This window comes from Gracilinanus agilis, chromosome 4 (assembly GCF_016433145.1).
Source record: "Gracilinanus agilis isolate LMUSP501 chromosome 4, AgileGrace, whole genome shotgun sequence".
In the NCBI taxonomy this organism is placed as follows: domain Eukaryota; kingdom Metazoa; phylum Chordata; class Mammalia; order Didelphimorphia; family Didelphidae; genus Gracilinanus; species Gracilinanus agilis.
In genome coordinates this window covers 508,904,871-508,918,975 of record NC_058133.1, presented here as the reverse complement: position 1 = coordinate 508,918,975, position 14,105 = coordinate 508,904,871, and the positions used below count along the sequence as shown (strand labels likewise).

Here is a 14,105-nt window from a genome sequence, read left to right as displayed (position 1 = left end):
CCTGAGGGCAAGAAATTCGACCGAGGTGAGATTCCCCCCCCCCCCCGCCCAACTCTGGGAGACCCCGCCCCCTTGGAGAAACTCCGCCCTCCACCGTGAGTCCCCGGGGAGACTGCCTCCTCACATTTCCCCCGAGTCTGAGGAGACCCCCCCCCCACCTACTGACAGGAGACACCCACACACTGAGGAAACTCCTCATGGTATCCTTCACCCCCTGCAGAGGAGACCCTTTTCCGTCTTCACCAAATTATCCAAATCAAGCCATTTGTTAGACGCCTACTGTGTGCCAGGCCCAGGGTTGAGCTCTGGGACAGATAAAGGGGAAAGAACAGTTCCTGCCTTCAATGAGCTTACAATCTAAGGGGGAGACCACATGCCGAAGGATATAGACAAGGCAGTTTGTAGACAGGCTAAGTAGGGACCAATTAACAGAGGGAAGCACTGGAATTCAGAGGAGGTGGGATTTTAGTTGATACTTAAAGGAAGCCAGGGAGGGAGAGCCTTCCAGGGGGGATAGCCAGAGAGATTGCCTGGTGTTTGGAGATGGAGGGTCCCTGGATGGAAGAGTATGTGTTGGGGAGTCAGGTGTAACAAGATTGGAAAGGGAGGAAAGGGCCAGTTGAGAAGGGCTCAGAATGCCAAACTGAGCCTTCTGTATTTGATCCAGGAGGCAATGGAGAGCCTCTGGGGTGTATTGAGGGAGAGACAGGGTCAGATCTTTGCTTTCAGAAAATCTTTTTGTGGCCAAATGAAGGATGGTCAGGAGTGTGGCAGACAAGACTCCTCCAGCAGTGATTTGTGATAGTCCATGTGTGGGATGATGAGGGTCTGCACCCAGGAGGGGGGCAGTGTCAGAAGAGAGAAGGGGATCACATATGTAAGAGCCGCTGAACAGGTGAGCTCAAGAAGAGATGTTGCAAAAGGGTAATTGACAGGATCCATTGAGGGGTTTTTTGAGTATGTTGGTAGGCAGCAGAGAAGCAACTGATAGACTGGGAGAGATTGAAGGTTAGTGGGGGGAAAAGGGATGGATGACAGGGCAGTCAGGATGGAATGGATTCACTTTATGTAGAGAGGTTTACTTTGGCAGCTTCTTCATGTGAGACAAGAGTGAAGGAGGAGGGGGAGTGGGGGAAAGCTCAGAATGTTGTGAGTTGAGAAAGAAGGAACAGTGAATGGACTTAATTTTTTTTAGTGATCAGTTGAAAAGGGCCATGGGAGGCTTGAGGAGTGATGATGGTTGTTAGTTCATTTGGGAAGTGTAAAAGGATTGCCTTGCTGCAGTGAGGGCCCAGTTGAGATTATGGAGCATAATTTGTACTAGATCCAGTTAGCACAGTTTTGGGCTTCATTCAGCAGCACACGAACAGGAGTGAAAGCACTGGCTGGTGGCAGTAACTCAAAGCTGGGGCTTTGTAGGACAAGATTGGAAATAGGACAAGGAAGGGGCCAAGAGTCTAGAGGAAAGAGGACAGTGTGGAGTTGGACTAGGTCATTAAGAGATGAAGATGGGGAAGGAAGGAGAATGGAGCCAGTGTGTGGTCTGGGAAAGAACTGATTGGATTGGAACAAGAGGGAAACAATAATGACATAATTCGTACATGATGAGGTAGATCTTCTTAGGGAGGGCAAGATTACCTTAATGAAATCTAGATGGGGTCCTGTGCCTTTAGTGTGGGAGGGGGAAGGCTAGCAATGTGTTTCTGGGGAAGGAAGATTTGAGGGGAGGGAGTGGAATCGTTCATGTGCCAGGGACTATGCTAAGAGCTGGATGTGGGGAGCAAAAGGGAAACAGGCTCTGTCCTCAGGGAGCTTAATTTTTTTTTTTAAACCCTTAGCTTCTGTGTATTAGCTTATAGGTAGAAGAGTGGCAAAGGTGGGCAATGGAGGCCAAATGACTTGCCTGGGGTCACACAGCTGGGAAGTGTCTGAGGCTGGATTTGAACCTAGGACCTCCGGTCTCTAGGCCTGACTCTCAATCCACTGAGCTACCCAGCTGCCCCTGGGAGCTTACATTTTAATGGGGAAGACAGCACAGAGCTAAATAGGCATGCCCTGTGGTGCTATCCCCCAGCGCTCTGTCCTGAGCCCTTTTTTCTCTATACTTTCTCATGTGGCAACTTCATTGGATCCTGTGAATTCCATGTTTATCTTTATGCAGGTAACTCCTGCACGTCTGTTTAGTCCTGGTCTCTGTCTTGCATCCTGCCAACTGCCTGTTGGATGTTTCTAGGCCTCTCTTTCTCCCCAGCCCTGCCCTTTTCCAAGCTTCTGTGTTGCATTGAGGATCATGCCGGTCTTCTCATCACTCAGATTCACAGTCCTTGCTTGCATCATTCTCAACTCTCCCAAATTCTTGCTCTGCCACAGGTTTTGGCAGTAGGAAACATGTATTAAGTCCCTGGCTCCTAGGATACACAAAGAGACAAGTGGCAGTCGTGTCTGCACTCCCACAGCCAGGAGCCCAGTGTAGGCCTTCATCCCATCTGCCCGCTCTCTGTTTCTCATCCCTCCTCAGTATTGCTGCTGGAGATTTTCCTGAAGTCCGAGGTCTGACCAGACACCGCCTCACTTCTTAAACTCTGGTTACTCACTCCCTATTATAGAAACGTTTGCTGTATCTGGCCTCTTCCTGTTGTAGCTTTCTTTTACCTTCTGTCTTAGAATCAGTACAGTAAGGTAGAAGGAGCAGTAAAAGCTCATCCCCCCTCTCCCATCTACTAGGGTATTTGGACATCTGCTTCCTTCTCTCCCTCGGCTTCCTCCCATGATATACCTGCACCAGGCATTCATCGACCCTCATTCTCACTGCTTTTCCCAAGGGACTTTTCCTCCTGCAGAATTCCACCCCTTTTTCTCGTCCCCCACAACGCACAGGTAGCCTCTCTGGACAAAAGAGAGCTACACACACTCCGGAAACCTTGTTCTGTTATCTTACACTGCTCTCCCAAACTCAGGAGATGTTCTCTTCCTTTACCCTAATCCCCGTACACTCCTCCACATATTCTTTCTTGTTGGAACCACTTCACCACCATCCATATCTGTTTACTCTTTCTGGGGAGGATGGCTTCTGCCCCCAGCATGCTCCCACACTGCTGGAATGTAACTTCCTGCCTCTGGGAATCCTGTCTTGCTCTGTTCAGGTACCTATAAGGGTCTCTCCATGGTGGGGCCACTCTTACAGCAGCAGCTAGAAAGGCCCCAACAGATCATCGAGTTCAACTTACTCATTTTCCATATCTGGGAACAGGCCCAGGTTTCTAGGGGAGAGGAAATGGTTTGCTCCAATTCACAGTGAATCAGTTAGTGGTAGAAAATGGATGCGAACTCAGAGGACTGGATGTTCTTTGTTCTCTCATCTCGCCTTTTTAAGCATTTCTGCTGTTCCCATTTTTCTCTTGTTGTCAGTGTCCCGACTGCACTGTGAGAGTGAATCCTTCAAGATGGACCTCATCTTAGATGTTAACATCCAGATATATCCCGTGGACTTGGGTAAGTGTTTGACACAGGAAATTGCCAATCTGCCATTCTTTCTACTGTTGTTGGGAACTGCTGTTGCTTAAAAACAGTTTTATAGAGATCAACAAATAGAGGTGTCAAAGAACAAAGCCAAAAGGAAGAAGTTGTTCTTGAAACTATAAACATCATTATGTACAGTTAAGAAAAAGAATAACAGAAATGTCCTTTTTGCTTCCCTGTCATCTTGGAATCCTTTTTCTATGTTTATTTCTGGGTTTTGTGAGTTCTCAAAAGAAGAACCACAAATGGTCATTAAGGACCTCCAACTCTTTTTGCTTCTCTGAGCAGAGATGTGGAGATTGGAACAACCTGGAGGTGCTACTTCACACTCATTAAATTGGCAAATTCTCGGAGGGCCTGTGCAGAAATAGGTGCACCGTCACGCTGCTGAGAGAGTGGGGCATTGGCAGAATCCTTTGGAAAGCAGCGTAGCCAAGTAGAGTGAGAGCCACTGAATTGTTCCTATTCAGTGAGTTGGTGCTTTCAGGGACTGTGTTGTTGAAAGGAGACTTGTGGCCCCCCATTCGTGGTGGCATCATTTATCATAATGAAGAACCAGAAGGAGACTGCGTGGTCAGCAGTTGAGGGATGGTTGAACCAAGGACTCTTGTGCCATCAAAAATGACAGATGATAAGAGTGCCAGGCCTGGAATTAGGGGGTCCTGGGTTCAAATGTGACCTCAGACATTTCCTAACTGTATGACCTCCCCCCTCTTGCCTAGCCTTTATCACTCTTCTACCTTGTAATCAATTCTTAGTATTGATTCTAAGTCAAAAGGTCATTTTTAAAAATGACAGGAGGAGGCAGCTGTGGATTGAGAGCCAGACCTAGACAAGGAAGGTCCTGGATTCAAATCTGACCTCAGATACTTCCAGCTCTGTGACCATGGGCAAGTCACTTAACCCACAGCTGCCTTGGAACCAAGACTTAGTATCCATTCTAAGACAAGGGAAAGACTAAAAAAAATCCTTCTGTAGGCAATAAGGAGCTCATGCAGGTGCTTGAGCAGGCACTGACCTTTAGGGGCTAGAAGCAGAGGCATTGCCTCACTTGGCATGAGCTAAGGCGGCATTGAAGCAGGCTTCTAGGGAAAGCAAATGGAGTGAAGAAAGCAGAATGAGCGTAACAGCATGTGCAGAGGCCAACACTCCCCCAAACCTGTTTTTGGCGTGCAGGTGACAAGTTCCGGCTGGTGATAGCGAGCACCTTGTATGAAGATGGGACCCTGGACGATGGGGAATATAACCCCACGGACGACCGGCCCTCCAGGTGAGGGAGCGGCCAGAGGGGCTCGGGCAGCTTTTATCCTTCATCTGATTTTCAGTTCCTTCTTGGAGGCAGGCAGATTCTTTAAGGATAGCTAGGGTCTGGGGGTCCGGTGCTTAGCAGGCCCCGGGGCACCGTGGGGGAAGCATGGCCCACCTGTCTGCCATAGGCAAGAGCTCGTTCCCAAGCATTTATGAGGTTTCTCCTCCGGGAGTGGCAGCTTCTCTGCATTGCTGCTGTGCAGGGGAAGGAGGACCCAGGGAATGTCTGCCTTTTATTTCCCAGGGCTGACCAGTTTGAGTATGTGATGTATGGGAAAGTGTACAGAATTGAGGGGGATGAGACCTCCACAGAAGCAGCCACTCGCCTGTAAGTACCTTTGCAGTGTGGAAGAGATAGACCCAGACCTTGTGCTTTAGTAAAAGATGGCTGTCTGGTGACATGGAAGCCTAGGGGGAAGTGGGGGAGGAATTGGGCTCTTGATACTCTGGGGGAAATAAAATGGGCTCTGGTTATCCTGGGGGAGAGAACGTGCGCTCTTGGTACCCTGGAGGAAGAGAAGGTGGGCTCTTAGTACCCTGGGGGAGAGAAGGTGGGCTCTTGTTACTCTGGGGGAAAAGAAGGTGGGATCTTAGTACCCTGGTGGGGTGAGAAGGTGGGCTCTGGGTACCTTGGGGGGTGAGGTGAGCTCTGGGTACCTTGGGGGCAAGAAGGTGGGCTGTTGGTACCCTGGGAAGCCAGAATCTAGGCTCTGGATATCCTGAGGGGTTCTTTTATCAGGGTGTTCTGGACCAGAGGGTGGGTGTGACACCCTTGAGAACCTGTATGTAGGACCCATTTCCTCTAGAAATTTCCTGGGGCCAGTGGGTGTCCACCCAAGGCCATTTCAGGGGCTTCCTCCTGCCTTCTTGGGCCACAAAAACCAGTTTTTCTGTCCCATGATTTGGCTTCAGCCTAGCAAGAAGGATTTCTGAGTTAGATCTGTGCCAAGGCCAAGCTAACTGGAGTCCCACCCTCTTGTCTTAGCTCTGCCTATGTGTCTTATGGGGGCCTGCTCATGAGACTCCAAGGGGACGCCAACAACTTGCATGGCTTTGAAGTGGACTCCAGAGTGTACCTCCTGATGAAGAAGCTGGCCTTCTGAGCTGCCTGGGGAGGTTTTGCTGCATCCCTGCTTCCTGGCTGGCATGACCTGGGCATTATCTCCAGCGTGAAGAGGGATCAGTGAGGCACAGCCCCATTCTCTGGGCTCGTTCTTCCTTCACCCGATGGACTTGGGGCCACCCTTGGTTGGTCCAAATTAAGTGAAAAACTGTCTCTGGGCTCCTGCTTGGGCTCTCCATGGGAAGTGCTCAAGCTGAGCTGCAGATATTTTGTGTTCAATTAAATTCTGCTGTTTTGTAGCTGTTTCTGGTCTGGCCTCTGCTCTGCCTGGGGTCCCCCTCAGCTTGCCAGGTCCAGTAGTTATTCTGGGCTGTGGTCCTGGGGAGACAGCTGCTGTGCTGGAGCCCCTGGGCCAGCCCCGAGGATATCGTGGAGCTTCAGCCTGGCAAAGGATCCACCAAGTCACTTCAGCACTTGCTTCCTTCTAGAACTCTTCACATCTCAGAGAAGTCATTCACATAGCCTGGAAATGATCTCCTGTGTGTGCGCGTGCGGGTGTGCGTGTGTGTGCTTGAGGGAATCATAAGTGGAGACTTGCAGCCATGGGCAAGTTGTGGTTGTGGCCTGGCTGAGAGTGGGAATGGAGTGGGGGAGGATTTCGTGGTTGTGAATGCAAGTTTGGGAGTGAGATGGACTGTGTTTCTGCAAGGGACCCAGGAAGAAAGGTAATGCTGGGGGTGATTGCTGCCCAGGGACAGCAGAACAACAGGAAGAGGGAACTGCTGTAAACCCCGTTGTGGGAAGTAGCAGTGCCTGGGAGGGGCACAGGCTGATCCCTCTGACTTTTTGGGAGATCCCCAGCAAATAGTAGCATGTTAGCTGAGGCCTAATTAAAGGAATCGGGCTCAGGACCTTGCGCTGAGGGTACAGCCAGAATTTGTCCTTTTGAAGCTGTGGGACCCCAGGAGTTGGCCTCCCTTGGCTACTGCCTGGGGTGTTTCCTTCCTTGTCATTTTCAAGTCTGTGAAGAAGGTGTTAAAGATGGGGTTAGGGAAATGGGTTGAAAGTGAATGAGCTCAGCAGGAAAGGAGGAAAGAGGTTTTTGTTGGTTTCTCACTGTGGGGGGCATAAAGGGGGAGGAGAGAGTGATAGGGGAGGGGGATCAATGTGGATGGGAGTCTCAGCAGCTTATGTACCCACCCTTACCTCTGAGGGAAGAATGAGAATGGGTCCAGTGTGGAGGGAGTGAGATGAGCGAGGTTGTCTCCAAAAATGCGGAGGCCTGGAAGAAGGTTGGATTGTCCCAGGAAGGCAGCTGAGACAATCCAGGGGAAATATCTCTCCATGTCCTGACAGGGAAAGCTGCCCTCCTGGCATGGTAAGGGAAGAAAGGCACTCCTTTCCTTGGCTTGGAAGATGGCCAAGAATGGGCTGAGTTCCAGGACCGGCCTGGTTTGGACTAGAAAAGATCTGTCTCTTCCTGAGCGAGGGGGGCTATTGGTCCTGAGCTATGTGGGTCAAACTTCAATCTGTGCTTGGAACTTCCTGGAGTTTGTGTGGGCATTGCCCCGAAACTTGTGGCACCGAGTCCCTAGGCTTGGGTGTTGGCTCAGTGAGATGCCATAAAGGGTTTTTATTTGGTCATTGCATTTCATCCAGTTCTAGAGGACTAAGTTATTCTTCCCTCCCTATGTGGAGCCCACTAACACACATGTGTGTGTGTGCAAAAGGCTCAGTTCCCTGGAATCAGTTTTGTAACTGTCCCCACCCCCACCCCCAAAAAATTTGACCTCAGTTTCCAAACTCGATGGCCTCATTGATTCTGTCCCTCTCCTATTTTCAGGAATTTTCTGGGAAGGGAGAGACACCAGCTACCAGAGACAGTCTCATCGAATGCCTCATTTTTCTCTCATTGAGTGTGATTTTGCTTAGCTCGAGGCCCTTTGGTGGTGGTGGTGGTGGTGTGCAATGGTTTCCCCTATCCTCATTGAATTGAGCCAGGAGTGACTAGTTAGCATTAAGGGGTTTGTGGTAGGACTGTGACGCCTGACCTGCATGCCTGGCATTTGTGCCTCCATAGTATAGTACCTTTGAAGGTTGCACATGGGCCTAGCCTGGGATATTTAAAAATGCAAGAGAGATTTTTCTCACCCTGCTTGCAGCACCAAGGTAGCAGCACCCTTCCTGTTTTGGGAGACATTCTCTCTCCAGGGAGACAAGGGTAGCATTCCAGAGGGATTCCATTGGAGTGCTTCTCAGCACCTTTGGGATCTCCCTCTTTTATCCTGGGACTTGGCCTCATTGCTAGGCTTCCTGGACAAGCCCTCACTGAAAAAAGCTGAAGGCAATAGGGCTAAAGAGGACTGGACCTGAGAGTTGGGAGACCTGGCCGAGCTCCGGAGCTCTGTGCCTTAGAGGGTGCAGAGGGGCTTTCTGGGTCTCAGTTTATTCATCTGTAAAATGAGTTGCCCAAGATTTAGTTCTGGTAGCCTGTTTTTCTGGGATTCGTTGTCTGAGGCTCTAGCAAAGTCTATGTTAAACCCACATAGCTCCTCTTTATTTACTTGGGCTTCTGGGAAATGTGGTATAGACCATATCCCTGATGTGTGATGTGTATCCTCAAGGGGTGTGGGCCAGGCTGCTTCCTGCACTTCTCCCCGCCTCCACGGGAGGGAAGCAGGAGCTTGGACCTGAGGAAACTTCCTCTCCCAGGCAGGCTGTTTGCTCAGCTGTGATCACCAGGTTTGGCTTCCCTGGGGCTGTCTCTAAACCTTAGCCGAGGTGTGAGGTTCCCCTGGGCTTCCTGTGGGCTTTCAGCAAGGCTGTTGCCCCCTACTAGAAGGATAGTAGGCTGCGATTTTGGAGTCCACCTCTGGCCACCTTCAGGCTTTTTTTACCCCCTTTTTGGGGGACCACTTTGATGTGAGCTCCAGTGAGGGGGGGTGTGTGGCAGTTTGGAGCACCTTCTAGGCAGATGTGAGTGGTGCTGTAGTGCCCGCCAGTGATGGGTACCATTCACATCTTTGCTGAAAGGTTCACCTCCCCCAACCTCCCCAGCAGAAGGGCCGTGTAGGCTGGAGGGATGGTATTGGGACCCGGCCTTTTGCATCTCCCAGTACACTGCTGGCAAAGTCTTGCCTTGAGGAGAAGCAGACTAGAGAAGGAGGACCAAGGAGGCAGAGAAGGAGGCTGGGGCAGGGAGTTGTGGAGAAAATGGACCAAAGTTTCCAGGAGAATCAGCTTTTCTGACAAATATTTATCTGCTTAAAAAAATATTTTCTGAAGTGACTACAGTGAAAATGTTTCCTTTCCCTCTTTCTGGCAGGAGAAGGCTTCCAGGACGGTTCCTGGAGAGGCCTCTCCGTCCTCGTTCCCTGCCCTTCAGCTCCTAAGAGTTCAGTAGGGGCTGGGCTGTAGGGCTCCGACAGCCTGGGCTGGGGAGAGATCCAGGGCTTGTGAGTATCCTGGCTAGCTCCCAGGAGGACCTTTTTTTCAGCCTGGGAATTAGGGGTATGAAGTGGCAGTGAAGGCAGTGCCTTGAATGTTAGGCTCATCCTGGGAGTGAAGGCAACAGATCTCAGAAGCCGAATTCCCTGAGCTTGTGGCCGAGGGGGAAGCAGAAGGGATGTAAGGCCTGGGCGTAGGGGTCAGTAGTGAGGGTGAGGGAGAGGAGAGTACATGGTGTCCAGTAGGAGGGATGCTTGGGGAAATAATCAGTCCAGGCAAGGGAATGGGTGATTGGAAGGTTACATCTAGAGTTCCAGGGGGCTCGTTTGGGCTTTCCAGAGTCTTGTCTGAGGGTACAGGAGAGATACCATGGGTTCTGTTTGAGAGCCCAAGAGTCGAGTTCCAGTGTGGAGGGCCTTTGTCCAGGGGGCTGGCCGTGTAGTTCAGCAATCCAGGAATCCTGACTGGACTCTCGTTTGGAGGTCTGGATGCTCTCTTGGGAGTTTCTGTAGGTCTGGGTGAGCTTCCAAGGCCCCTTTCCAAGGCTGTAGGGGTCTTGTCTTTGAGCTCCAAGGTTGTCCTGACCGAAGGTATAAGACCACTGCCTGCAGCTGCTGTGGCCATCCGGTCCTGCCTGGCGCAGAGGATAGGTCTTACTGCATGCAGCAGGAAACGCACCTTTCCTCGAAGGAGCTGCTGGAAGCTCAGGAAGATGGCTGTGGGCTCCCTGTGAGCTATAGTCTGGCCCTTTGGGAGAGACTGGGGGCAGAGGATCAGCCCAAGGTCAGAGACCATGCCTCTGGCAGGAGCAGGGGCTCTGTAGGCTTAGGGGTTACAAGAAAAAAACAGCATGATCCACCCAACTCCTATCACCCAACACCGGATGGTCCCTAGTTCTTTGGGAGGAATTGGTCACAAGGAAGAGTTGTTCCCATGGATCCTTTGAGCTGAGCCTTACCGGGGTGCCAAGGAGGCCCTGCAGAGCTCCCAGGAGGCTGTGTGTCTGTGCAGAGAGCTGCCCGAGCAAGGAAGAAAGGCAGCTGGGGCTCAGCTGTCCTCGGGCTGCAATCACACCTTCCAGCAATAAGGTAACAGCTCCTAGGACTTCCTGCCCCTTGGTCTGCTCCTGGGAAAGAAACGTGGGTTAGGAAGAGCCCAGGGAAAGCCTACATGTGGGAAACATCTTGAGAGTAACCAGTAGAATCACAGGATAAGTAGTCTAACCTCCCTTCTGTGGCATCCTTGACAACTGAAGCCACCCATCTATTCTTGGACAGCCCTTATTCTTTCTCACATTGTTAAGTCTGTCTGGCTCCCAGCTTGCTCACATCAGCCCTCGTCTGCCCTCCTGGATAGCAAATTCCTTGACCTATTCCTTGTAGGGCATGGCTGGTCTCCTTCCTGGATAGTTTGTCTCTGCCCGTGGTACCCCAAACCCCCTGCTTGCAGCACCAAGGCAGCAGCATCCTTTGTGTTTTTGGAGGCAATCTGAGCCGGCCAGGGGACACGGGGCTGTTCCTGTACCTCCTCCCTCCATGATGAAATCAGGGAAAATGGAAGCCCTGGGAGTTCCCACCAGATACAAAAGAAACAAAGTACAGGCTTTGGAATCACTAGATGTTCCAACTGCCCATGACTGTGGCATCCATCCTGCAGGGAGAGTGTAACTCTGGCCCTGTTGTCACCTGTACACATGTCGCACACACATGCGCATCTGTGAATGAAGTTTTTTGTTTTATTAAAAACTTGGATGAAGCTGTAGGAGGGATGCTTATCCAATTTATGAATGACCCAGAGTAGAGAGTGGTCACCGATGCAATGAATGCCAGACCTCAAAGTTGCTGGCTGCCACGGTGGCCTGTGGTTCATAAGTTGGGAAGAAGTGCAGAACAGCAGGTTTGGGGAAGAGGGGCCATGGCCCAGGGTCTCAGGGTGGCTCTCACCGTCTTTGCTCTCCATTCCCGAAGGCTGAAGTCCACAGTGGGCAGCAGGACAGGGATGGGCAGAGGACTGAGGTCCGAGCATTGACTCTGGCAATCAGGAAGTGTAGGTGTTGAAGCTGAAGGGCCAACACTGGGCTGTCCCAGAAGAGGCAGGGGTCATAGGTCCATGAGGGGGGAGTAGGGTTGGTGCCATGGCAGGGGCCCCCGGGTCTTACCAGCCTGCTGTGTAAGGCAGCAGAATCTCGGAGCAGCTTGTTGAAAAGCCGAGGGTCACAGACAGGAGCCGGGCTGGTCAGGGTGAGGGTTAGTCTCGAAGTAAGGAGAAACATGGCCACGACAAGCAGCTCTAGCATGGGGGAGAGAGGCAGAGGATATCAGAAGGGAGTTGAGACCACAGGACCTGGGTTCAAATCCTTGCTCTGTTATCCATGAACTATATGATCTTGGGTAAGTATGTCTCAGTTTCCTCTTCTGTAAAGTGAAGATGACTATTCTTTAGACTCCCTATATTGAAAGGAAAATGCCTCATAAACTAGAGCACTATAAAAATAGGAGCTATTATTAGTTTGGAGACGGTCCAGAAATTCCCACTGTCCCAAGTGTCGGATGCTCTAAACCCTAATTCCCAGGAGGATTTAGAGACTCTCCAGACTCTTTAGTGTCACCCCTTCTACCTGCTGTACCCCCACTGCGATCCCACCGAGCCTGTCCAATTCAACTCACCAGTCAGCTCCATGCTGGGCAGGCAGGCGGCTGGGGTGGCTCCCTGTGGGGGGCCTTCTCCCCTGGGCTCTGCCTGAGTCCATGGAGGCGGCTGGAACGCTGGCACTGCTGGGCGTAGTGGGCTGGTGGAGCCTAGAGGGACAGGGCTGGGGTCTGGCTTCAGAGCCACCCAAGAACAGACTGCTTCCTGACCAACTCCGAGCTATTGGGTGATAGAAATGGTCATTGGAATCTGCCCAAGAAACGCAGCAACGTTGGCACGAGGATTGCCTGCATCCAGGCCCCGATGTTGTTGTGGATGCCATCCCTCAGGGAGCTCCTCCAGGCCTTGGCTGGAGGTGAGGCTGGGGATGGGTGAAAGACACAAGCTCTCCCGAGGTGATGGGGCACTGAGCCTTCAAGCGCTGGGCTTGTTGGGAGGACGGGGAGCAGATGGGGTGCAGTGGAGGAGCTCACAGAACTGGGGTTTTGGAGGCCGCAGGGCACCAGCAGGTGATGGGGAGAGGAGAGACGGCTGCCAGCCGGCTTAGCTTGCCTTCTCTCTGTATAGTCACCCTAAAGCCACTTTCTTCTTTTTTCTTCCTCACTTGTTTCTTGGGAGAAGCCCAGACTGGGGCTTAGCCTTCAGGGAAGGGGGTCTGGCAGTGGCCCTGAGGGCCTCAGCTCCCAGGAACGGGGTTCTCCATGGATAGGATCCACGTCCCCCCTTCTGGGGCTGATTGTGGACTAGACACTTCCAAGCTTGTTCCTTCCTCCCTGCCCCCAGCAGGCCCCTTTCCATCCCCTCCCAGGACCCCCCACATGGCTTCCTCTTTTCACAAGTTGTGCAAAGAGGTCTGCACCTGATTCAATATTGGGATTTCCTGTAAGTCTGTCAACAGGGCTGGACCCTCCCCCCTCTTACCTTCGACTCCTCTGCCTTGGCTTGCTCCCCCCAGATCCCCGAGGCCCTGAGATCAGCCTCAGATTGGACAGGGCAGGGGAGTGATGGGGAGGTCTACGGCCATCCTAAGCAATCCTCGTGCCCCCCCCCCCCCCCCCGCCCTAGGGCTCCCAGGGTTGTGTCAGCTCTCCTCTAGCCTAGTCGCCTTCCTCTCCTCTTTTCCCTTTATGGGGTTCTACCCCCTCATAGCTCCCCATGATGAACTGCCATGGGAGCAAGGCCTCCCTCCTCTCCCCCATACCCCACCCCCTACTCCAGTTATGCCTCTGGCCTGCTCCTCCCATTCTGGGAAGAGGCTCCAGGCTTCCTGACAAAGGTCAGTGGCTGGAGGATCCAGCTTAGCTGCCCTTCCCCCAGCTGGGAGCCCAGGGCCTCTTTCCTACCTCTTCCAGCCCCCCAGCTAGCCACACTAGCTCCCCACCCCCCCCACGCACACTCACCAGGTGGAGAAAAGGCCAAGGGTTCCAGGTGCTTTGAAGATGGCACAGCAGGGGGCCCGGGCGCTGGGATCCAGCCCTTCCAAGCAGTAGGGTCACTTGCCTGTCCTGGTCACTCCTGCCCAATCAGAGCAGGGAGCCACCCAAGCTCTGCCTGGGGCCCCCGGATGTGACGCCCTCCTCTTCCCGCCCACTCTGGACCCAGAGCCCCTAGGCTGCTGCACCTTGGTCCATTCACCCAGAGCAGCCCCTCCAGGAAGGCACAGACCAAAGAGTGCCTTCTGTTCAGTTGAGCTTGGGGCCTCCCCTCCCGGAAATGGGAAACATGGCACCTGCTCTAGAAGGAGATGGGGTGCTGGGGTGAGCTGGGACCCAGGATTGCTCCTGGCAGGCTTCTCACAAGAAGACTTTCCCCCCTCGGGGACAGGGACTGGCCTCGAGGTCTCGCTCCCCAGACCATTGAGATCAGCATCTTTGCTGCTGGAAGTTCTGAGGGAGCGTGGAGAAACCAAATCACCCCTCCACTTCACACAGCCTCCAAGGGGCAGAGGCCAGGCTTCTGGAGGCCCCAAGCCTCTAGCCATTAAGTCGTGATGCCTCTCAGAAAACACAGAGCTCTTGTTCTTCACATTCCTTGTTTCTCCCTCTGTCTCTCTGCCTCTGCCTCTGTGTCTGTCTCTCTGTCTCTCCCTCTGCTTCTGTCTCTGTGTGTCTCTCTGTCC

The 14,105-nt window shown here is 52.4% G+C and overlaps 2 protein-coding genes across 3 annotated transcripts; one reads left to right on the top strand and one right to left on the bottom strand.

Moving 5' to 3' along the window:
* Positions 1–6: 6 nt before the first annotated feature.
* Positions 7–6,189, top strand: LOC123247572 (DNA-directed RNA polymerases I, II, and III subunit RPABC3-like). 2 transcript variants are annotated; one of them, XM_044676498.1, is made up of 5 exons: positions 7–25; positions 3,409–3,492; positions 4,696–4,789; positions 5,072–5,155; positions 5,813–6,189. In XM_044676498.1, exons 2-5 carry the CDS (start codon positions 3,444–3,446, stop codon positions 5,928–5,930), a joined length of 345 nt encoding a protein of 114 aa, XP_044532433.1. In that variant the 5' UTR covers positions 7–25; positions 3,409–3,443; the 3' UTR covers positions 5,931–6,189. The 2 variants fall into 2 exon arrangements, with proteins under 2 accessions (XP_044532433.1, XP_044532434.1); XM_044676499.1 differs by lacking the exon at positions 5,072–5,155.
* Positions 6,190–9,070: 2,881 nt separating this feature from the next.
* Positions 9,071–13,422, bottom strand: THPO (thrombopoietin). Its single transcript, XM_044676497.1, has 6 exons — positions 13,387–13,422; positions 12,004–12,205; positions 11,496–11,626; positions 11,281–11,367; positions 10,296–10,463; positions 9,071–10,096 (listed from the first exon to the last, which is right to left on the bottom strand). The coding sequence occupies exons 2-6, from the start codon at positions 12,014–12,016 to the stop codon at positions 9,395–9,397; spliced, it is 1,101 nt and encodes a 366-aa protein (XP_044532432.1). The 5' UTR covers positions 12,017–12,205; positions 13,387–13,422; the 3' UTR covers positions 9,071–9,394.
* Positions 13,423–14,105: the final 683 nt, after the last annotated feature.